Below are 25,586 nucleotides of genomic sequence, written 5' to 3' on the forward strand. Positions count from 1 at the left end.
AAAAATTGCATATAAGTGGACCTGCATAGTTCAAACCCGTGTTGTTCAAAGGTCAGCTGTATTCTCAGGATGTGGCACTTGACTCAGTAATGTTAGGTCACACAATGCACAAATAAATGAGTAATTCAAAGCGGCCTAAAAGCCCTTTGGATAATTTTAAACACTCTTTCCACCTCTCCTTTTAAAAAAAATCTGTATAGTTAGCTACATACATATAGATATACAGCATTCTATAATAAATCTTAAATGAATAATTGAGGGATTCTGTAGTAGTCATATCAGAAATATTACCAAAGCTCTATGAAGAGCTAATTGTTGTTTAAGCTTAAGTGAAATCTAAAACAGTACTTTAAAAAAATTACATTAATTCATTCACATACTTATTTCTCAGACATTTGAGCACCTGCTCTGTGCCAGGACCTGTTTCGAATCTTGCTCTTAAAAACGCTTTGCTAACAGTTGACCTCGATCTCTCCAATGGGGAGGTTTGTCTGTGTCTGAAGGGCTCTGACACAGCGATGGGAGATGAGTTCTAAATGAGGCTCAAGGAAGGTGTCACAGAGAAGGTCCTGTTGGAAGTTGGGTTTCTCCTGAGTGCAGGAGGAGCCAGGGATGAAACGGAAGAGGAGCCCAAGCAACTCACTAAACTGAGGTGTTAGAAGAGGGGCTCTGTTCCCAGGAGGGTGAGGAACGAGGGGGGCCACATTCCTTCTTTCTGCGTTGGGATGGCCTCTTCTCATATTGGAGAAATGGAATGCTTGACTGGAGGGGGATTGGGAGGAGCTGTAGGACAGCTTTTTGGTAGAAAAAGTACACACTTCTTGGCTCTTTTTTTCCTTCACTTCCAGTGTAAATAGTACAAAACTGCTGTTCTCCTTCATCGTTATATGGAGAAGAACCAGGATAAGCACTGCTCTGCATTTTAGGATTTTTGTTAAAACTGGATCTACATGGCATCTTTCCACTGTTTCCGCTTCAGGAAAAGGCGGTGACTTCATGTTATATTCATAAAAGTAAGGCTGCAAAGTGACATCAGAATGTGCTTGGAGGGTCCCCTTCATATATGATGTCTTAGTTTTTGCACACGGTGGGGTGGCTGTCATACCTCTGTTCTACAGTTGCAGAAATTGAAACTCAGGCTGAGTGACTGCCCGGGACTGTGGGGTCTTCCGTGGATTAGAACCTAGGTCTCTGAGTCTTTATTTGGTTTGTACATGTACATTTTTGATTAACATTTTTTTCCCACTGAGTGTGAAAGATTTTTTCATAGAAACCGTGGTCAAATTGACACTTAATCCTTTGCATTCTTTCTCTGGGATTAGAAGGCTTAATAACAAAAACACTAGCCTGTCAGGGCTCTGATTCTGGCAGCTCGGAGAATTGTCTCAGTGTTTGGAAAGTGCTTGGTCTCTACCATGCCTTGCGAGTAGACAGTGGCAGTGATGGAGTCGCAGCAGCTCACATCATTGAGGGCTTCCTTTAAGTGCCAGGCGCCGTGCTGATAAGTGCCTTCTTTCATGGACTAGTTCAAAAGAAATGGCAGTCTCCCGATGGTGCTTTTCTCTGTGACCCCCAGTTACTGCCAGCACCTGCTGGATTTGCATTGGCTGTGCCTCCCCCTTACTGTACGCTGCTGACAGGCAATTTCCATTCCCACAAACAGCGGTGCCCCATTTTGGACAAGGGTGGCGACGCTAGTAGCCCTTTGTACAGATGTGGACATCTGGCACAGGGTAGCTTTGGTGTGATGGGCAGGGGCTTTTATTCAGTGCCAGCGTCCTGATGTGTCCTGGGATGCCCATTCACCGCCTCCTGAAATAGATGCTGTCTGTCTGCTACCCTGAGCACCTTAACTGTCAATTGTGTGGGCTGTGAAAGGCCGGGAGGCAGGGCAGGGACGCCAGTGGAGGATGCGGGGTGGGGGGCACCAGGTGCAGAACAATGACTTCCAAATTACTTCCGAGCTGCCAGCCCCACGAGCACTGCACGGCCTCATTACCACATGAAGCGCCACAGAAGGACCTTTTCATTTGCTCCCAGTGACTGTTTTCCACAGTCTTGTTGGGGGGGGGTGATGGGAGGGGGACACCCTACTCACCCCCAGTTAACAATGGAGCACAAAGTCCTGGCAGAAGGAATCTTACCATGTACCCTGGGGCTATTTTTGATTACAGTGAGTGGCTGTGACTCAGAGTGTGCCCTGGCAGATGACGGCTCCCCCCTCCCCTCCCCTGCCTTCCTCCTGCCCCCTCCCCTGGAGATGAGCAGGCAGCCTGTCCTTTGTGCATTTCCTTGGCCAGCCTCTCACGCTGCTGCAGTTCACTGATATGTCCACAGCAGCCGGCCTGCAGGCCTGACAGGGCTCTGACAGTGGTTTTTACCATATATGGCCATCAGAGCGCTGGGGCTGTCAGCCGGCCAGGATCATTTCCTTCCTTTGCTTTGATTGGCTGCGTGGCTCGGAGAATGGTGGGATCTGGGAGTGTGTGGTGAGGGGAAGCCACTGAGTCAAGTGCAAAGAACATTTAACTCTTTCCTGGTTTTCTGGAGCGTGAGTCTGAGCTGAGCACATGGGCAAGTGCTGCTGCCAGAAGCCACCTTGTATAAACGTGATGATGACCCAAGTCAGGGAAGCAGCGAAGAGCAGGTTTCTGAATACTGATTACTCTAATAAAATAGACTCCAGGTGCAATGGACAGCTTTCTGCTGTCCCCGTTTGTCCAGAAGCCTCTTTATAACCATATGTAGTAAACGTTCTGCTCTCACCAAGTTGAATTCCATGCTAGTTGGGGGTGGGACCTGAGCTGAGTCCAGGGAAGGCTGAGCCTGGAGGGCAAGTGATGAGCACAGCACGTGTTGGCTTTCTCAGAGGAACGGGGACTTGGGTTTCCTTTCTGGCTGAGCTTTAAGTCGGGAGTAAATGATACAGGCTACTGAATTGGGTCTCTGCTCCAGTCCTCCTGCTGTTTACAACCACTGCAAGATGTGAGCTGCCTCGGCCGTGCAGCCCAAGGCATTTGCCTAAAGAAAAAAAAAAAAGAGAGAGATGTGATATTTTTCTGTTTTTCATCCCCACTTCAAGAAGGGTGGGGTTTTGTTCTGAGGCTTTTGGGTAAACCAGTGAAGAACTGGGATTGGAAGGGGTAGCTCTGGGGCTTTTCCTCATTCACCAAGGGTCCCATGGGAGGGATCTCCAATGTCATTGGAGATGACACTCAGTACCAAGGGTTAGGCAACAAGTTACTCTCCTTTCTGCTTGGATATTAAATGCTTTGTTTTAATTTCCTATATTTGTACTTAGTTCGATAGTTCTTTTGCTTTCCAGTTTTTCCTGTCGAGCTGAATTGTATTTTGACTAGGTTCTACCTCATCTTGGGCTCCTAGTTTTTCTTTGTTCTCAGACCAGAGGGATCATATGGAATTACTTGTCTGCATTGATGAGGTTTTTGCTTTATAAATTTTCTGCTAAGTCAGGAAGTTAGGAAATAGAGCTTCTCCATTTGCTGTTGTGTATTTAGGTGTGGTTGAGTAAGGAAATGCCAACTCTTCCACCTTTTTGCTTTGTGATAATAAGATATCCATAGTTTTGTAGTAACTGCCCTCAAGTTCCTAATGGACTTTTAAAATGGTCTGTTCACTCTTCAACCCAGTTTTTAAAGAGGACCTGTGATGCCAAAATGGTTTGCTTGGCATTTTCACTTGTGCCCATAAAGACTGTTCCTTTTCACTCACGGGCAGGGGAGGGCTCTCAGCACCATGCTGCCTCTCCCTGGCAGCTGTGGCGGCTGGCTCACTTTCCAGGACCCGGTAACCCAATCTCTATGTTCTATTCCAGAGCACCTCCTCTCACCCTCAGGGTTGGCGTTTCTGGTTCCCTTAAAGTAAAACCTCCCCAGAATGTTTTATTCCTGGGCCACGAGCTGTCACTCTTGGTGACCAGCCTGTCAGCAGGCCCTGTATTGTGTGCATCAGTCTTCCTGGTAGGCTGCAGGGGTCCCTGTCTTGCTCTTCTGGCCAGTCTCTCTCCCCTGTGCCACGACCACTGTCATTGTAGCTCCTCCCTGTGAGGGAGCAGGACCTGAAGAGATTGCAGTGGAACATGTATCCACATAAATAATACTGTTCCAAGAAAAAGGAAGTTAAAAAAAAAGGAAAACCCACTTCAATAGATATCCTTTTTTGACTCCTTTGAACTCTGCACAATATGAATGGAGGCCTTATGCCCAGGCTGCAAACTTTTTCCTTTGCTTCCGAGCACGTGTTTGACTTAACCGTTCTCCTTGCGGAGGGTTCAAGAATTCTCAGGGTATTACTCCAAGGCCAGTAATGAGGTATTATCTGTGCCTTTGAAAAGATCTTTTAATGTATGGACAATATGATAAAGTTACTGAACTTTGGGCACATCAAGTGATTTTGATCAGCATTTTTTCCTAAAATGAAAACCTGTATGAATATAAAGTAGGGAATGAACAGTTTGAAAATCTTTGTTCCTTGAGTCAGGATGGGGGGTGGAGTGGAGGCTGTTTGGGCCTTACATCTGAGGGTGGTGTAACCAGTTTGGATAATAAGCTCAGATTATAGTAATGGATTATAAAGTGGCTGGATTATAAGAAGAATGCAGATGAGAAGTTTGGAGGGAGGTCCTGGGAGCTTCCTGCTCTGGACTAGCTGAGGGAGATGGCCTAGGAGGCGGTCACAACCCACCGCCCCAGAACAGCTTGCGTTTCTAGGACTGAATCCACAGTGTAAAGTAGAAGGACGTTGTATGTGGAATACCCTGATCATCTTAAAGGGGAATATTTGATTTGAGTGATAAAAGTAATGGGTGTCACTTTTTGGCACCATAGGAGTTTTTTTTTTTAAATTTTGTGGAAACGTATGTTAGTTGTGAGAAAGAATAAGCCTGCTGGGTAAAGTGTTATGTGGCTTTAACCAAATGTTACTTTTGGAAGGAACCAGTAATTATTAGATTGAGCCTCGTTGGCACCAGTTTGGTAGTACCTTCAATCTAATATTGAGTGAGCTAATGTGTGGATCGAAAACAATTACCATGTGAGGGCTCCGTTTTACACTAAGAAACAATCATTCTGAATGATTAATGCAAAGGTCATATGGGAAGCATCCCAATGTTGTATTTTGAGACTTTGAGAGGGTGAAAATGTCTGCACCTGTAAAATACGCCATTAGCTTCCTTGAAAATACATCCCAGGGTGGAACTCCTTTATAGAAACATCTATGAGAAGATTTCTGTACATGTCTGTTTGTATATATTAGAATTCTTTTGATTGAACGGTAGTGTCTTCGGCGTGTGGGATGAGTGCGCTTCCTAAATATGGATTCCTTTTTGAAAGGAGATATGACAGATAAGTAAGATAGGACCTCTCTGGTGGTGCAGTGGTTAAGAATCCGCCTGCCAATGCAGGGGAAACGGGTTCGAGCCCTGGTCTGGGAAGATCTCACATACCGCAGAGCAACTAAGCCCATGTGCCACAACTACTGAGCCTGCGCTCTAGAACCCGCAGGCCACAACTACTGAGCCCACATGCCACAACTACTGGAGCCTGCGTGCCTAGAGCCTGTGCTCGGCAACAAGAGAAGCCACTGCAATGAGAAGCCTGCGTACCGCAACGAAGAGTAGCCCCCGCTCGCTGCAACTAGAGAAAGCCTGCGTGCAGGAGTGAAGACCCAACACAGCCAAAAATAAATAAACAAGTAAAATAAAATTACTAAAAAAAAAAAATAATAATAAGATACACTATTTGATGTAAATGGAAGCAGTTGTGGTTTCCTATTCAAACTAATGGGAAATACCTTTACAACTAGAAATATCATTTCATAAGAGTTACATTGAATTTTGTATGCCTAAGGAGGAAATGTTTTTGCCAACTTATTTAAAATTATAAACATTCCTTCTTAGAGCAGTTTTACAAAGATATGTATTTACTGATGCTTAAATTTTGATTTTTCACCCCCCCACCCAAAAAAAAAAGAAGAAAGAAAGCCTGTAGGAGGAGAGTATTGCCTAACTCTGTGGGCTTAGTTGAAGCATCAGTCTCCAGGAGCTCTGCTGAGGCTTTTGGCTGCTTTGAAATTTTTGAGGACCTTCCCCATACCCAAAGTGAATGATAGTGCCGGTGTCTAGGTGGTTTTCTGCCACCGTAAGGGTTGCTAGCCAGAACCTGTCAAAGCCATCAACCTCAGCTTGGGCCGCCACGTGGAAATTGTGCTGTCACACCTCTCCCTCGTGCCAGCTGTACACACACTTTGGAGGCTGCATTTTCCCTGGGGCTCATATTGCTGGGCCTCCTGCAGGCCACCGGATCTTTTAGATAATAATAGTCCTTAAGCCAGTGCCCTGACCTATTTCACCAGTGTCCCACAACTGTATGAACTGGGGTCTGGGCCAGAGCCTTTGGGAACCTTGGTGTTGGTCATTTTCGCCACTTGAGTTGACTTGCTGGTAATTCTCATCACTTGGAGTTTTAGCTAGAGAGGAACAATAAAAGCTCTATGGCATGTGATCGAGATAACTAGTAAGTAATCAATACATTTGAATAATTATTTAAAGCAAGAAATCTGAACCTCCAACTGGCTAGTCTCAGCTAAACTTTCAATTCCATGCTAGCAAAGTAGTAATATTCTAGGTGTTGTAACTGAGGTGATGCATCCTTAATGAAACAGTGGACTGATTTGTTAGTAAATGAAATTATTCTATATATAACCCTTGGGAAATTGATGAGTAGTTCTTAAATCACTGTTCAGCCAAAAAAGATACTTTAAAAGCTGTTATTAAGTTCTTGTCAGTCTTTCTGCCAGCCTCGGCATTCATTTAAATTTGCTGCTTAGACGTGCAGGTAAGCCGTGTTGTCACCATGACTTGCAATGATGTCTTTCTGAATGGTCCTTCACAATCTAGAATTAGACATGGATTCCTTGGTTTATTCACTGGATGATAAATGAGGATGTGTCATGATTATGAATGAGAAATGCATTCTCATTAGATCCCAGGGCAAAATGACTTTCAGAAGTGATGTGCCCTCATCTTTACCATATAAGGCCGTTATTGTATGGTTTCCTTCAGTTTCCATGGACTTGAGCTCTCAGCAGTTTATAATTGCCCAGCTCCGCCCTTTTAAAGATACATACTTATGGGTGAAATATGTTGTTGTGCTTTGGGTTTGATTTTGTTATGGGTAAGAAGCTATTTGGAGGTGCAAGCCCTTGGAATCACAGCAGCTGATAACTTGACTGTGTGTGGAGCACACCCTGTGTGTAAAACCATCATTGCACATTTAAAACGGCATTTTTTTCCCTCATACTTCTTTCTGTTCCTCTATCACTGTCAGACATTTAGTCGATTCCCTTTCTGTTGTGCTGCAGGATGATGCTACTTTCCCTGTTTTATTTGTTGTAAGGATTTATGATGATGTTATAACCAGAGGAAGCAGCTGTTTGCAGGGTATCATTTTTTTATTAACTTGTGTTTCTGATGACCAGCTGCCACTAATTTCAACATTACTCTTGTGCCTTTTTCACAACCCCATGGCATAGTGAAAATTTTCTTTCTCTGTAGAAACCTAGTAGGATTGTCAGTGATATTTTAGATCTCTGCTTCTTGGTTTTCTCTGTTCCTATTTCTTTATTTAGGAAGTGGGAATAATAGAGTTGCTGTTTCATGAAGGTAGTTGTGATAATGCACATAAAAGATTGTCATACAGTTCTTAGCATGTAACATAAGCACTCTGAAAGCGCTAGTGATTTTTATTACTAATTACTTGTTTTTGATAGAAAGGGGGGAAATAAGTGGCAGTTGTCTTTTAAAGTACATTCAAGTTCCCATGAAAGTGTTGGGCTCTTTATTACTTTTATGCTATAGACTTGTCGGGGCTGAGTTGAGAATGGCAGAAATGCTTCTTACTATTCTCAGATATCTTACTTGATTGAAGAATACTGGTGAGTAGCTATTTACTTTTGGCCAGGGTTGTATAATTTTATCCTTAAAAAGAAAATTCATTTAGTAAGCTTCTGAGTATAATTAAGAACAACTAGTATTTTTTTTTTTTTTTTCTTTTTGCGGTATGTGGGCCTCTCACTGTTGTGGCCTCTCCCGTTGCGGAGCACAGGCTCCGGATGCGCAGGCCCAGCGGCCATGGCTCACGGGCCCAGCCGCTCCGCGGCATATGGGATCCTCCCAGACCGGGGCACGAACCCGTATCCCCTGCATCGGCAGGCGGACTCTTAACCACTTGCGCCACCAGGGAGGCCCAAGAACAACTAATATTAATGTACTTCCAGATTCCCCTCAAAATTGCTGTGTATCTGAGCAAAAGCTCTTCTTAGCCCAGATTGAAAAAAATTATTTGGTGTCCTTGGATGTTTAGAGTTCAGTTACTATACTCTGCCATCAAGGATGCCAGATGGGGTGTGCTGGGGTGAGCCTCAGAATGCAAAGACCCTGAGATACAATAAAACATTTCAGGTAGAAAAACTTTTTTCCTTGGGCTTAAAGGTTTTTTGGGGTTTTTTTTTAGATTTTTAAATTAATTAATTAATTAATTAATTAATGGCTGCGTTGGGTCTTAGTTGCGGCACGTGGGATCTTTGTTGAGGCATGCAAGATCTTCACTGTGGTGCGCGGGCTTCTCTCTAGTTGTGGCTTGTGGGTTTTCTCTTCTCTAGTTGTGGCACACAGGCTCCAGGGTGCGTGGGCTCTGTAGTTGCAGCACGTCGGTTCCAGAGCACGTGGGCGCTATAGTTTGCGGCTCACGGGCTCTAGTTGAGGTGCGTGAGCTCAGTAGTTGTGGCATGCGGGCTTAGTTGCCCCACAGCATGTGGGATCTTAGTTCCCTGACCAGGGATCGAACCCACGTCCCCTGCATTGCAAGGCGGATTCATTACCGCTGGGCCACCAGGGAAGTCCCATAGATTTTTTTTTTAATGTAAATTAATAACAATACATTGGTGTGTTTCTCAACTTTATTATATTTTAATTATTTTTTTAAAATAGGAAACAAAATAATAGGACACTCATGTACTCACCTACAAGATTAAATAGATGTTAATATTTTGCCATGTTTGTTTCGTATCTCCCTTTTTTGAAAACAGTAAAGCATAACATATGTAGTTAAAATACCATTCTCCTTTCCATCTTTTCTCCTTTCCCAGAGGTAATTGTCTCCTCAAAGTTGGTATGTATCATATATTTGTACTTTATTACCTGTGTATGTACCTATAACATAGACTATTATTTTGTATGTTTTAAACTTTTATGTAAGTGATATTTATTCTCATACCAAAGGAAAGTTACATTGCTTTTGCTTTTTTCACTGTTTCCAACAGTGCTGCCATGAATACCCTTGTGCAAAATTTGGGAGCGTTTCTCTCGCACAGACCATCGAGAAGTGATATTGCTGAGGGGTGGGCAACTTCAGCTCCAATTGTTTCCAAATTGCTCTCAAAAGGAATCATAGCAGGATACTCTCCTGAGCGTAGTTTTTATGAGTTCCTCTTTCCAAACATGTTTGCCAGCACTTGTATTTAGACTTCTAAATTCTTGCCAATTTTAATAGGTGTCAAATATTACCTTATCGTTTTAATTTGCAGTTCCCTGATTACCAGTGAGATGGAGTACTTTCCATACATCATTTCAGGCTTCCTTCCCTGTGGATCCCTGTTCATATCATTTTCCCCTTATTCTGTTAAGTTTTTTGTTGATTTTGTCAGGTATATATTTTATGTATACACACATACATATATATATATATATATATGTATGTGTGTGTGTGTGTGTATACACATACACACACGTAGATATAAAATCTTCTCCCAATCTGCAACTTGTCTTTTCACTTTACTTGTGTTTTTTGAGAACAACCCACACTGCTGAACTTGCATTGCTTCTTTTCCCCCTCCTTTTTTGAAGGGAGTTTGCATCAATATTTATAAGTCACACAGGCCTAAGTTTCTCTTCCTTACCCTGTCCTTCATATCAAGGTGGTACATTCCTTATGTAGTGAGTTCAGCAGTGCGCCTTTATTTTTTATTCTCTGGGAACACTGGTTTGAGATGATTTCTTACTTGAATGTTTGGGAAAACTCATCTGTAAAACCATCTGGGCCTATTATTTTTGGTATTTACTGATTGATTTTGGGTGGGCAGTGATGTATGGAGTTACAGTACTGGTTCTTTTTTAAATTTTTTTAAAAATTTTTGGCTGCATTGGGTCTTCATTGCTGCACGCGGGCTTTCTCTAGTTGTGGCGAGCAGGGACTACTCTTCGTTGTGGTGTGCAGGCTTCTCATTGCGGTGGCTTCTCTTGTTGCAGAGCATGGGCTCTAGGTGCACGGGCTTCAGTAGTTGCAGTGTATGGGCTTCAGTAGTTGTGGCTTGCGGGCTCTAGAGCGCAGGCTCAGTAATTGTGGCACATGGGCTTAGTTGCTCCACGGCATGTGGGATCTTCCCGGACCAGGGCTCGAACCCGTGTCCCTGTCCATAGTGACTAAAGCTTTTCTCTGAATTGTTTCTTTAAATGTTAAAATGTAATCTTAAATAATGCATTTCACCTTAAAATCTATTTGTTCTAGTATAACCACCTGGTACATATTTTTATATCCCTTCCCCTCCTTTAGTTGCCTTTTTGTATTATTATTTTGTAAATGTGTCTTATAGCTGGTTTTAATCTGATCTGAAACACCTCGTCTTTTAGCGGGTGAGTTTAAGTCATTCATATTTACTGCAGTTTGTGATTTATGATTGGTTTTATTTCCACCATCTTATTTTGTGCTTTCTAGTTTTCATGCTTTTTCTTGCCTTTTTTTCTTTTTATTTCCTCTTTCTCTTATATTGAATGAGTTTTTAAAATCCCACTAACCTTCCTCCCACTCCATACACTTTTTGGAAGTTATATATTCTCTTTTAGTGTTTACCCTTAATTTTAACATACTTACATGACTTAAAGTCTAAAACTAGTCAAATTTTCTGCCTTTTTCTAGGGAAGTGCCCTGAAACCTTTGAATTCTGATCATATCTTTCTATCTTACATGTTATTGTTGTTTAGTGTTTTAGTTCTGCCTTGTCTTACCTGTACTCCAGTTAGTCATAATTACTACTGTTCTATACAGTCAATGCCTATTTACAGTGACCACATTTACCAGTTTTTTTGCTCACTTCTTGTTTTGGTATCCCAGTTCTTTCTTCTGGTTCACTTTCTTTTCTTGAAATAAGTCCTTGAGCTTAGTTCTTTGAAATTAATTTTGAAATTCTTTGAGATAAGTCCAAGAACTTAATTCTTTGAATAAGAGTCTTTAAATGGTAAATTTTCTGTATCTTTTTGTTTAAAAATGTTGAGGTTTTTGTTTGTTTGTTTGTTTTCTTGGTCATCACTTTTGAATGATAGTTTACCTGGGCATAGAATGCACAGGTGGTTGTTTTTCTTCCCATTTCTGAGATAGTTTCTGATGTCTTTGTTTCTGTACTTGCTTTTGAGAAGTCTGCTCACAGCCAGTCTAGTTATTCTCTCTGTAGGTAATCTGTCTTTTCTCTATGGCTGCTTTTGTTTGAGATTTTATCTTTGTTTTAGGTGTTCTGAATTGCACTAAGATATTCTACTTGGGACCTGTGCCTCTTCAATCTGAAGACTTATGCCCTCAGTTAAACTTGGAAAATCCTCAGCCCTCATCTCTTCAGTGTTTTGTTTCTCTTGCATTCTCTCCTTCTGGAATGTCTGTTGCAATGTGTGTCAGACCTCAACCTGGCCTTTGTGTCTCAGAATGTTTTAAATAACTAAATATCACACATTCAAGAGAGTAACTATATCTATAGTTTAAATAATAATAATACATAATAAAACAGTAATAATATTAGAAAACAAGACACCTGTGAGTTCACCGCCAGCACCTTGAGTAGTAGACCATTATGTGGGGTAGGAACTCCGGGGAGGAGCATCACAGGGGGAATTAGGTAAAACTACCTGGCTTGGGTGCTCAGTAGCAGTTCCTTCTTTAAGGAAGGGTACAGTCAGGGATGTTGGTACAATGGATTCTGGCAGTTGTTAAATTTGGGGTAACATTTTTTGAGCACTAGAGGTGCTGGGACGGTACCAAGTGCTTGACCTTGATCGTCTCAGTTAATTCTCACATCAGCTCTTGAAGAAAGAATTCTAGGGTTCTCGTTTTACAGGTGAGAAACTGAGGTCACCAGATGCAGTAATTTGGCCAGAGCCTCAGGGGAGAAAATGGCAGTGCCACACCCCAGCCCTGACAGCCTGGTCCCTGACCCTCACTGCTTCTTGGCCTGTCAGTGACCCACGTGGCTTCTCATACAAGACCCAGGTTCTCTGTAATATTGTGTTTCTTCCTTGGTATTTTCGTTTATGAATTCCTGTTTTTGGTGATGCAATTCAGGAGACCGAAACTCTGGGTTGAATTAGTTTTGCAAGAGAAAGGGGGAGCATGTGAAAAAACCCAGGCCTCAGGTCCGTAGGCTGGTGCACTTTCACACCTCAACTCAGAACTCACCTTTCTGCACAGAAAACCTTCCCAAAGGCTGGAGCCCCCGCACAGCTGCTTGAATGTCCTTCTTCTGTGTTCCTGCCGCCTTGGGCCTGTCCTGGTGCTGCACGTCTTGTGCTGCGCTCTAACTGGAGCTTTAGATGGACTCCACACTTGGCCAGGACGTAGAGGGCACCCTGCTCACCTCTGTGTCTCCAACACTCAGCTCAGTGTCTGGCCCAGAGTTCACGGATAACACACGCTTGTAATTCTTAATGATTGAGTAAGTTAACATTATACAGGAGGAACTAATAGTAAGTGCAGGCTTTTTATTGAGTATTTACTGTATTCTGGGTACTCTAATTAATTTTTTACACACCTTATACAGATAGTTATAATGCTAGGTTATGATTTACCTCATTTCTCATTTACTCTTCACGGTAATCCTGGGAGGTAAGTATTACTGTTACTCATTTTACAGATGACGAGCTGAAGCTTAGAGAGATTACCTGTCTGAGATCACACACTGTTTAACTAAGAGAGCCTGGACTTGAATCCTTATCTGTCTGACTCTGGAGCCTGTGGTCTTTGTGCTTTAGCACACTGCTTCTCTGGAGATTTCCACAGTCAAGTCAAAGTGGAGAAATCCAAATTTACTGATCTTGAAAATTTTCCAAGAAGCCTGCCCCCGTGTTGTGACAGCTGGCCATAACAGGAGAGTAGCATCAACCAAAAAATAGGTTCACTTTTGCATTGTGGTGATTCCTTTCTGTTCACCTGCGTTTAGCATATGTAGAAGAACGTCAGCAAGGACTGGCATTAACCTTTTTAAAAGGAAGCAGCTTTTGTACAGCTGTTGTAATAGCATTTGTCTTGGTTAACACCAGACAAAATTGGTCCGATAAGCCAGATTGGCTTGTTAGGTTCAAGTGTGTAACATGAGCACGTTGTGATGGTTGCTATGACCAACATTAGAAGTTGAGTTCTTAATGAGATGTGGATCTGGGTAATGGCTGAGAGCTAAGGTGTGGTTAATTAGAAGGCCCGGCTGGCGTTTCTGTTGATGGAAGAGACCGCGACGTTGAAACATACTATGTCCTTCGGCCCCGAGCAGTGGCTAAAGCTTTTCTTTTTATTACCTTCACTTTGCTTGCTCACTGGAAGTGCCATCCACTTCCAGAACTGTTCATTTGTATATTCAAGGGCATTAGCTTATCATATTAAAGGTTATATTTTACATTTTGAATAATACCAGGTTTGTTTTTTTTTAAACAGTAAAAACACACCTATAATTTACAATAGGCTATTGTTAGAAGTGTATTGTGGTAAAAAGACTCTTGTATTCTCTTTTGCTGTGTCTATTAAGGCCGTTGATTAAATAAAATCTCTGTGGTTTTGGAAATGTAGATCCTTAATTTGATGGAGTATCCTTGGTAGTAACTGTTTCTAGAAATGCAAGTTGACATTTCTTAAGAGTTGACGTTGGCTGATATGAACGTCATAATTTGTAGATTCTTGAGAGTTTGGGGTAGAAGTAATAAAGGAGAAGTGGGTCTGACAAAACATACAAACTCTGTGGCATTGATGTTACATAATAGGTCTATTTCTCTCTCCTTTCAGACTGGTCGAATTGACAAATCCTACCCCACAGTGTGTGGTCACACAGGACCAGTGCTGGACATAGACTGGTGCCCACATAATGATCAGGTCATTGCCAGCGGCTCAGAGGACTGCACGGTTATGGTAAGTTCCCTCAGTGTGGCGGGCACACAGGCCAGCGAGACTCACCTACTGCCTTCAAAGAGTGTGTGTGTGGAGGCTTGAAATGCAGAAAATCATAGAGTTTTGATTGTCCATTGGACTATACAAGAATTTAGCGACACTGAAGTTTAACTGCAGATAAGCCGTTTTACAAGTTTATATCAAGGAGTTGTACTCTCTTGTCTTTTTTCTTCTTTTGCTTGTGTGTGTGCACATCCTTGTTAACAGTTGACACATCTGCTTGATGGGAAGATTTTAGGGAAAGTAAAATGACTTTCAAATAATTCTGTGAATGCCATTGCACCACATGACCTCCCTCCCCTCTAAAAAAGGAGAGAAAAAATTGCTAGCATGAATTGCATATTACAGTGAAATACGATGCCAAAGGTTATATAGATAGATGGGATATGAAACAGATATTGAAAGATAGTAAAGAGTTTTTGTAGGTGCTTATTTCCAAGCTAATGTCTATTGGACCCTGGTTAACGAAGTCCTTTTTATGCAGATGTACAAATAACCAACTTGAAAGATTGTTAAAGTAAGTTCTGTATGTTCCCCAGTTTAGATTCCAAAGGTAGGTTATGTATGAAACCAGGCTTTGGAGTACTTGTGAATGTGAAGCTTCTTATTCTTGATTATGTTCTTCTTAGCCTTCAAATGTAATTATGAGTTTGGATCCATTTTTAATCCTAGCCTAACATCTGCTGCAAAGACTGGGCAAGAGCGCAGACAGGGAGCCCTGAAGTTGTGCCTGGAGTGGAGGCAGGTCATCCCTCAGGCAGCCTCACACCTGGCAGGTGGAGAGCTGCGAGAACTGCACTTTGGTTATCCCCCTCTTGGTTTTCTGTGTACTGAACCAGACTTAGAAACATTGTTTGGAAGGCTTTGTTAATTACAGTTATTTTACATAAACAGAAATTAATTCCTGAACTGTGCCATTTAAACGTTTACCCATTTTTCCTCATGGACTTTTGGCTGAGGATAACTCCTCCTGTGATCTCATGATTTTGGCAGCCAAAGTGTATTAAAGAAATATGCTGCTATTAAAAGGAATTGTTCCATTTAACATGCCTTGCTAAATTGATCATTTGAATGGCTACAGACACATTTTGCTAAGGGAAAGGAACAGTATTTAGACCTGATGCCCAAATCTTAAACTAAGAGTCTTAACCTTTCTTGGAGAAGTGGGTTTGATCCATCCCTCCCCATCTCCAGCATTATTGGTCACATTGCCCTTTAAAAAAAAAACCTTTGTATTATAAAACACACTAAACAAACAGTTAAGTGAGTTCAATTAAGTGAAAAAGTGAATTGAGGGACTTCCCTGGTGGCACAGTGGTTGGGAATCTGCCTGCCAATGCAGGGGACATGGGTTCGATCCCTGGTCCAGGAAGATCCCACATGCCGCTGAGCAACTAAGCCCGTGCGCCGCAACTACTGAGCCCACGCGTCTAGAGCCCGTGAGCCACAACTACTGAAGCCCATGCTCCGCAACAAGAGAAGCCACTGCAATGAGAAGCCCGTACACCACAACGAAGAGTAGCCCCCGCTCGCCACAGCTAGAGAAAGCCCACACACAGCAACAAAGACCCAACGCAGCCAAAAATAAATAAATTTTAAAAATTCATAAAAAAGAAAAGTGAACTGAGTTAGGAGATTTATTACTGAGTGAACACCCTGTGACTGCCACCCAGGTCAAGAAATGGAACTTTCCCAGGCTTCTCAGTCTCTTCCCTGTGCCCCATCCCAGTCCCCATCCACCCCTCCCTCTCCAAGTAACCAGTAAAACTCACTTCCTTGCCTTTCTTTGTGGTTTTAATCACTCAAGTGTGCATCTCTAGACGCTAGAGCTTAGTCTTCCAAGTTTTAAACACTTGATATGCCTTTTAAGTCTTTCCTAATCTACAGGTTCCTCCTCCATCCTTTTCTTGTTGGAGAAGCCTGATCTTTGACCTGTTGCTTCCGTAAGTCCAGAGTTTGCTGATTGCACCCTCGTGGTCCAGTTCAACCTGCTACTCTCTTTCAGATTCCTTGCGAGTTGGCAGCTGGATCCTAGAACATGATTAGATTCAGATTCCATCCCTTTGACAAGCCTAGAGCTCGTGCTCTGGTCTCCCCTCAGGAGGCACGAGGTGTCAAGAGGCCTGGTTGTTTGCTCTTTTTTGATTTGTGCAGTTATTGATGCCCAGCACCTAGATCCAGCAACTCATTAGGGGTTCTCAAAATGGCGATATTAAATGCTATGATTTTGTTTTCAGTTTTCACCTGGTAGAATTTTTAAGGTGGTGCTCTCTGTTATCTACTATTTAGTTACCCAGGAGTATAGTTCATAATAGGAAAGCAGGGTAAATGCTTGATTCTTTCCTTTTATTTACCCAGTTTTCAAAATAATGAATTGGTTCTTTATCTTCCTCAGAAGGTGACCAATTAGTTTTTCATTTGGAGGTTTTTTTCCCCTTTCATTTCATTTTGAACTGAAGGGGTTTCGATCCATTACGATTCTTTTCTCAAAGCTCCGGGGATTCAGTCTGTGTTAGTGGGAACCTCTTCACAGTTCCTGAGTCCTCCTGAAGGACCCTACTTGTTTCTGTTGCTTCCTTGCTCTTCGGTATGTCCAGGTGTCCCAGGCCCATCCCTGACCTCACACCTCAAATCCACCACTTCTCTCAGAAGCTCTGGTTTGTTTTAATGGAAAATGGAGTTTCTAGATCACTCTCTGAGTGCTTAGGGATGCTCATTGTTACCGTAGAGATCATTGTTTTTAAGACTTTGCAGTAAATTTGGCTAGAATATATATATATATATATATTTAAAGATATAATACCTTGTGACTTCGTCTTAATCTTTCCAGTTCAAATTCAGGACTGTATAGTTTTTACCTAACTTCTTTAATAATACATCTCTGTCTCCTTTCTTTCACACCAAGAATCCTGGTTCTCAGGGGTTCAGGATGAATTAGAATATCCTAATCTATCTCATTTGCTTTTTCATAGTATACATACAATAGTCTCACACTAAAACTACTAAGAGTATCACCATCATTATGATTACTGAAAGCAGTTTTAAAAAAAAAAGGCACTTGGATCATCTGAAGCTCCTTCTCTGGTAGATTCTAGACCCCAGTACTCTGGAAACCAACCAGAGAGGGCTCCCTTCCGGGACAGGCCCCACCCTGAGGAGCAGTTCCAAGGGATGGAATCAAATAGGAAAGGCTCGTGGGAACTGTATTTTCTAAGTTCTTCTATATTGACAATAGCTTGTTGTGACCTTTATACTTAAAGGTGAATTTTTCTGGATATAAAATTCTTGGCTTGCAGTATTTCCTTGAGTATCTAAGTATTTCATTTTCTTTTGGCATAAAGTGTTGCTGTAAAAATCAGATGATCAGAAAAAATCTGATTTTCTTTTCCTTATAGAGTATATGTTCTTTTTGCCTAGATGTTTATAAGATTTTTTTTCTTAAAATGTAGTAATTTTACTAGACTATTGTTGGTTATTCTGAGTTGGTATTTCTGTGTGTGATGTGCTCTTTCAATATATATGGTTTCAGGTCTTCCCCGCCCACCCCCACCCCCAGGAAAGTTTTCTTAACTTAGAGTCTTCAGTATTTGTTCTGTTCCTTTGCTTTGGTTTTTCCCTTCGGGGACTCCTGTTATCCAAATGCTTTATCTTATTTACCTATCTTCGATATTTGTCAGTTTCTCTCCAAACCTTTTTTCTTACTCATTTCTTTTAGGCTAAAATTTTTCTGCTTTTTACCTTTTATTTCTTTGGGGACATTATTTATGTTTATTTGCTCTTAGTTTCTTTGTTAGTCTTCGTTTCTAAAGTACTTTTCCTTTTATTTCTATTTTTTTTCTTTGTTAGTCTCCGTTTCTAAAGTACTTTTCCTTTTTATTCTAATTTTTTTCTTGACTTCCGCCACCTTACTTTTGAGTTTTTCAAGTTCTGATTTATAATGTTTCCTGTCTTGTATTGTTTTCTTAATAACGTCTTTCGAAATGTGTGTGATAGTTTTTATCTTTCTTTGGAGCTGGTCGTATTAGCATTCTTGTACTGTCTGCAGGGATGTATTCTCTTTTTTTCTCATAGTAATTTTGGAGCCTTGATTTTTTTTTTTTTTTTTCCTCTCTTATTTTTATGTGAATTTAGTTTTCCCAAGCTTTCAGAAGCTGGCTTGGTTCATAAAGCTGTTCTAACTTCACAGAGCTCCCTCTTCTGTCCTTTTCAGGTAGTGTTCAGAAACATGGTGGCTTGCTGTCAGATTTCCTGACCTGCTTTATTTTGATCTTTCTGATTCCTTTGTCCATCTTATTTCTGTCCTGCTCAGATTTGATTCCATTTCTTGGAATTTCCACTCAGTGTGGGCCTGTCTCAGAAGGGAGTCCTCTCTGGTTGGTTTCTAGGGTATTGGGGTTTAGATTTCTCCAGCCCCTTCCTACCTTTTTCGTTTCAGGTCCCTGTTCTCACCTGCTATCGGAGAAGGCAAAGCCCCTTCCTGTTTCCATTGTGGCCTCATATTGGCCTGCTCTTCTCAGATCTGTGGGGCACCCCATTGCTGCCCCATGAATTTTTTTGCACAGAGGCCGACAACACACGGGTTGTGTGGCTGTTGGTGGTTTTCCTCCACACACTTGCACTTGGGTTATCACCTAGTTTTATGTATATATTGTCCCTGTGTTTTTGTTTTGTTATCTGCCTGCTCTGTGTTTTTCTTGAGGGACTTGGGAAGATCCCAAAGCTGTGCTGTCACTGACACCACCATCGTCCCAGAGTCCTCTGACGTTGCCCCCTTATTGGTATTGCCAGAGTGAACATTTTGTAAATTAAATAATGCTTTGGGATAAATGTTCCTCCTAGTTTTTTTTTTTCACTCTCTTAACTATGGTGCTGATATTTTAATCACTTGATGTCCCCCAAATCATTTGTTATTATTATTGGGGTAATTACAAAATGCTCTAACAACTCAGTAGTTGAAAAAAAAATTTAAAGAAGTATTTGATCTTCTACCCCACCAGCTTCTTTTTTTAAAATTTTAAATTAAATTAAATTAAATTTTTATACAGCAGGTTCTTATTAGTTATCTATTTTATACATATTAGTGTATATATGTCAATCCCAATCTCCCAATTCATCCCACCACCACCCCCATCCCTGCCACTTACCCCGCTTGGTGTCCATACATTTGTTCTCTACATCTGTGTCTCTTTTCCTGCCCTGCAAACCGGTTCATCTGTACCATTTTTCTAGGTTCCACATATATGTGTTAATATATGATATTTGTTTTTCTCTTTCTGACTTACTTCACTCTGTATGACAGTCTCTAGGTCCATCCATGTCTCTACAAATGACCCAATTTTTTCCTTTTTATGGCTGAGTAATATTCTATTGTATATATGTACCACATCTTTATCCATTCATCTGTTGATGCACACTTAGGTTGCTTCCATGTCCTGGCTATTGTAAATAGTGCTGCAATGAACATTGGGGTGCATGTGTCTTTTTGAATTATGGTTTTCTCTGGGTATATGCCCAGTAGTGGGATTGCTGGATTATATGGTAATTCTATTTTTAGTTTTTTAAGGAACCTCCATACTGTTCTCCATAGTGGCTGTACCAATTTACATTCCCACCAACAGTGCAAGAGGGTTCCCTTTTCTCCACACCCTCTCCAGCATTTGTTGTTTGTACATTTTCTGATGATGCCCATTCTAACCGGTGTGAGGTGATACCTCATTGTAGTTTTGATTTGCATTTCTCTAATAATTAGTGATGTTGAGCAGCTTTTCATGTGCTTCTTGGCCATCTGTATGTCCTCTTTGGAGAAATGTCTATTTAGGTCTTCCACCCATTTTCTGATTGGGTTGTTTGTTTTTTTAATATTGAGCTACACGAGCTGTTTATATATTTTGGAGGTTAATCCTTTGTCCGTTGATTTGTTTGCAAATATTTTCTCCCATTCTGAGGGTTGTCTTTTTGTCTTGTTTGTAGTTTCCTTTGCTTTGCAAAACTTTTAAGTTTCATGAGGTCCCATTTGTTTATTTTTGTTTTTATTTCCATTACTCTAGGAGGTGGATCAAAAAATATCTTTCTGTGATTTATGTTAAAGAGTGTTCTTCCTATGTTTTCTTCTAAGAGTTTATAGTGTCCAGTCTTACATTTAGGTCTCTAATCCATTTTGAGTTTATTTTTGTGTATGGTGTTAAGGAGTGTTCTAATTTCATTCTTTTACATGTAACTGTCCAGTTTTCCCAGCACCACTTACTGAAGAGACTGTCTTTTCTCCATTGTATATCCTTGCTTCCTTTGTCATAGATTAGTTGACCATAGGTGCATGGGCTTATCTCTGGGCTTTCTATCCTGTTCCATTGATCTATATTTCTGTTTTTGTGCCAGTACCATATTGTCTTGATGACTGTAGCTTTGTAGTATAGTCTGAAGTCAGGGAGTCTGATTCCTGCAGCTCCGTTTTTTTCCCTCAAGACTGCTTTGGCTATTCAGGGTCTTTTGTGTCTCTATACAAATTTTAAGATTTTTTTGTTCTAGTTCTGTAAAAATTGCCACTGGCAATTTGATAGGGATTGCACTGAATCTGTAGATTGCTTTGGGTAGTATAGTCATTTTCACAATATTGATTCTTGCAATCCAAGAACATGGTATATCTCTCCATCTGTTTGTGTCATCTTTGACTTCTTTCATCAGTGTCTTGTAGTTTTCTGAGTATAGGTCTTTTACCTCCTTATGTAGGTTTATTCCTAGGTTTTTATTCTTTTTGTTGCAATGGTGAATGGATTTTTTCCTTCATTTCTCTTCCTGATCTTTCGTTGTTAGTGTATAGGAATGCAGGAGATTTCTGTGCATTGATTCTGTATCCTGCAACTTTACCAGATTCATTGATTAGCTCTAGTAGTTTTCTGGTGGCACCTTTAGGATTCTTTACATGTAGTATCATGTCATTTGCAAACAGTGACAGTTTTAATTCTTCTTTTCCAATTTGTATTCCTTTTATTTCTTTTTCTTCTCTGATTGCCATGGCTAGGACTTCCAAAACTATGTTGAATAATAGTGGCGAGAGTGGACATTCTTGTCTTGTTCCTGATCTTAGAGGAAATGCTTTCAGTTTTTCACCATTGAGAATGATGTTTGCTGTGGGTTTGTCATATATGGCCTTTATTATGTTGAGGTAGGTTTCCCTCTCTGCCCACTTTCTGGAGAGTTTTTTTTATTATTATTATTTTTTTTCACATCGTTATTAGAGTATAATTACTTTACAATGGTGTGTTAGTTTCTGCTTTATAACAGAGTGAATCAGCTATATGTATACATATATCACCATATCTCCTCCCTCTTTTGCGTCTCCCTCCCATTCTCCCTATCCCACCCCTCTAGGTAGTCACAGAGCACCGAGCTGATCTCCCAGTGCTATGAGGCTGCTTCCCACTAGCTATCTGTTTTACATCTGGTAGTGTATATATGTCCATGCCACTCTCTCACTTCATCCCAGCTTACCCTTCCTGCTCCCCGTGTCCTCAGGTCCATTCTCTATGTCTGCGTCTTTATTCCTGTCCTGCCTCTAGGTTCTTCGGGACCTTTTTTTTTTTTTTTTTTTTTTTAAGATTCCATATATATGTGTTAGCATATGGTATTTGTTTTTCTCTTTCTGACTTACTTCACTCTGTATGACAGACTCTAGGTCCATCCACCTCACTACAAATAACTCAATTTCATTTCTTTTTATGGCTGAGTAATATTCCATTGTATATATGTGCCACATCTTGTTTATCCATTCATCTGTTGATGCACACTTAGGTTGCTTCCATGTCCTGGCTATTGTAAATAGAGCTGCAGTGAACATTGTGGTATATGACTTTTTGCATTATGGTTTTCTCAGGGTATATGCCCAGTAGTGGGATTGCTGGGTCGTATGGTAGTTCTATTTTTAGTTTTTTAAGCAACCTCCATACTGTTCTCCATAGTGGCTGTATCAATTTACATTCCCACCAACAGTGCAAGAGAGTTCCCTTTTCTCTGGAGAGTTTTTATCATAAATGGGTGTTGAATTTTGTCAAAAGCTTTCTCTGCATATTTTGAGATGATCATATGGTTTTTCTCCTTCAATTTGTTAATATGGTGTATCACCTTGATTGATTTGTGTATATTGAAGAATCCTTGCATCCCTGGGATAAATCCCACTTGATCATGGTGTATGATCCTTTTAATGTGTTGCTGGATTCTGTTTGCTAGTATTCTGTTGAGGATTTTTGCATCTATATTCATCAGTGATATTGGTCTGTAATTTTCATTTTTTGTAGTATCTTTGTCTGGTTTTGGTATCTAGGTGATCGTGGCCTCATAGAATGAGTTTGGGAGTGTACCTTCCTCTGCAATTTTTTGGAAGAGTTTGAGAAGGATGGGTGTTAACTCTTCTCTAAATGTTTGATAGAATTCACCTGTGAAGCCATCTTGTCCTGGACTTCTGTTTGTTGGAAGATTTTTAATCACAGTTTCAATTTCATTCCTTGTGATTGGTTTGTTCATATTTTGTATTTCTTCCTGGTTCAGTCTTGGAAGGTTATACCTTTCTAAGAATGTGTCCATTTCTTCCAGGTTGTCCATTTTATTGGCATAGAGTTGCTTGTAGTAGTCTCGTATAATGCTTTGTATTTCTGCGGTGTCTGTTGTAACTTCTCCTTTTTCGTTTCTAATTGTTTTGATAGGAGTCCTCTCCCTCTTTTTCTTGATGAGTCTGGCTAAAGTTTTATCAATTTTGTTTATCTTCTCAAAGAACCAGCTTTTAGTTTTATTGATCTTTGCTATTGTTTTCTTTGTTTCTATGTCATTTATTTCTGCTCTGATCTTTATGATTTCTTTCCTTCTGCCAACTTTGGGTTTTGTTTGTTCTTCTTTCTCTAGTTCCTTTAGGTGTAACGTTAGATTATTTATTTGAGATTTTCTTGTTTCTTGAGGTAGGCTTGTACAGCTATAAACTTCCCTCTTAGAACTGCTTTTGCTGCATCCCATAGGTTTTGGATCATCATGTTTTCGTTGTCATTTGTCTCTAGATTTTTTTAAATTTCCTCTTTGATTTCTTCAGTGATCTCTTGGTTATTTAGTAACGTATTGTTTAGTCTCCACGTGTTTGTGTTTTTTATGTTTTTTTCCCTGTAATTGATTTCTAATCTCATAGTGTTGTGGTTGGAAAAGATGCTTGATATGATTTCAATTTTCTTAAATTTACTGAGGCTTGATTTGTGACCCAAGATGTGATCTAATCTATCCTGGAGAATGTTCCGTGTGCACTTGAGAAGAAAGTGTAATCTGCTGTTTTTGGATGGAATGTCCTATAAATGTCAATTAAATCTATCTGGTCTATTGTGTCATTTAAAGCTTGTGTTTCCTTATTAATTTTCTGTCTGGATGATCTGTCCGTTGGTGTAAGTAAAGTGTTAAAGTCCCCCACTATTGTGTTACTGTCTATTTCCTCTTTTTTTTTTTTTTTTCCGGTATGCGGGCCTCTCACTGCCGTGGCCTCTCCCGTTGCGGAGCACAGGCTCCGGACGCGCAGGCCCAGCGGCCATGGCTCACGGGCCCAGCCGCTCCGCAGCATATGGGATCCTCCCAGACCGGGGCACGAACCCGTATCCCCTGCATCGGCAGGCGGACTCTCAACCACTGCGCCACCAGGGAGGCCCTATTTCCTCTTTTATATCTGTTAGCAGTTGCCTTGTGTCTTGAGGTGCTCCTATGTTGGGTGCATATATATTTATAATTGTTATATCTTCTTTTTAGACTGATCCCTTGAGCATTATGTAGTGTCCTTCTTTGTCTCTTGTAACATTCTTTAAAGTCTATTTTATCTGATATGAGTATTGCTACTCCAGCTTTCTTTTGATTTCCATTTGCATGGAATATCTTTTTCCATCCCCTCACTTTCAGTCTGTATGTGTCCCTTGGTCTGAAGTAGGTCTGTTGTAGACAGCATATATATGGGTCTTGTATTTGTATCCATTCAGCGAGCCTGTGTCTTTTGGTTGGAGCATTTCATCCATTCACGTTTAAGGTAATTGTCGATATGTATGTTCCTATTACCATTTTCTTAATTGTTATGGGTTTGTTTTTGTAGGTCCTTTTCTTCTTTTGTGTTTCCCACTTAGAGAATTTCCTTTAGCATTTGTTGTAGAGCTGGTTTGGTGGTGCTGAATTCTCTTAGCTTTTGCTTTTCTGTAAAGCTTTTGATTTCTCCATCAAATCTGAATGAGATCCTTGCCAGGTAGAGTAATCTTGGTTGTAGGTTCTTCCCTTTCATCACTTTAAATATATCATGCCACTCCCTTCTGGCTTGTAGAGTTTCTGCTGAGAAATCACCTGTTAACCTTATGAGAGTTCCCTTGTGTGTTATTTGTCATTTTTCCCTTGTTTTTTTTCAATAATTTTTGTCTTTAATTTTTGTCAGTTTGATTACTGTGTGTCTCAGCGTGTTTCTCCTTGGGTTTATCCTGTATGGGACTCTCTGCGCTTCCTGGACTTGCGTGGCTATTTCCTTTACCATGTTAGGGAAGTTTTCAACTGTAATCTCTTCAAATATTTTCTCTGGTCCTTTCTCTTTCTCTTCTCCTTCTGGGACCCCTATAATGCGAATGTTGTTGGGTTTAATGTTGTCGCAGAGGTCTCTTAGGCTGTCTTCATTTCTTTTCATTCTTTTTTCTTTATTCTGTTCCATGGCAGTGAATTCCACCATTCTGTCTTCCAGGTCACTTATCTGTTCTTCTGCCTCAGTTATTCTGCTATTGATTCCTTCTAGTGTATTTTTCATTTCAGTTATTATTGTTCATATCTGTTTGTTTGTTCTTTAATTCTTCTGGGTGTTTGTTCCTTAATTCTTCTAGGTCTTTGTTAAATATTTCTTGCATCTTCTTGACCTTTGCCTGCATTCTTTTTCCAAGGTCCTGGATCATGTTCACTATCATTATTCTGAATTCTTTTTCTGGAAGGTTGCCTATCTCCACTTCATTTAGTTGTTTTTCTGGGGTTTTATCTTGTTCCTTCATCTGGTACGAAGTCCTCTGGCTTTTCATTTTGTCTGTCTTTCTGTGAATGTGGTTTTTCCTTCCACAGGCTGCTGAATTGTAGTTCTTCTTGCTTCTGCTGTGTGCCCTCTCCCCACCTGCTTCTTAATACCTCATTTTCCCCTTTGTTCTCCTGAAGATGAAAGACCAGTGTACCACAAATCAAATGATTTCGAACAGCAACATTATTAATTAAAAAAAAAAAAAGCAGAAAAGTTCTCTGTAGTTTCCCAAGCATAGCCTCCTGGTAATAATAGCCCAGGACCTGCAA

The 25,586-nt window shown here is 40.7% G+C and overlaps 1 protein-coding gene across 2 annotated transcripts in view; it reads left to right on the forward strand.

Moving 5' to 3' along the window:
- CORO1C (coronin 1C) overlaps nucleotides 1–25,586 on the forward strand; it is a 79,967-nt gene that overhangs the window by 35,178 nt on the left and 19,203 nt on the right. For both annotated transcript variants that reach the window (XM_060118388.1, XM_060118387.1), the window contains one exon: nucleotides 14,109–14,231. In XM_060118388.1, coding sequence (XP_059974371.1) covers nucleotides 14,109–14,231 — 123 coding nt within the window. The remainder of the gene's footprint in view (nucleotides 1–14,108; nucleotides 14,232–25,586) is intronic.

This window comes from Mesoplodon densirostris, chromosome 15 (assembly GCF_025265405.1).
Source record: "Mesoplodon densirostris isolate mMesDen1 chromosome 15, mMesDen1 primary haplotype, whole genome shotgun sequence".
Lineage (NCBI taxonomy): Eukaryota > Metazoa > Chordata > Mammalia > Artiodactyla > Ziphiidae > Mesoplodon > Mesoplodon densirostris.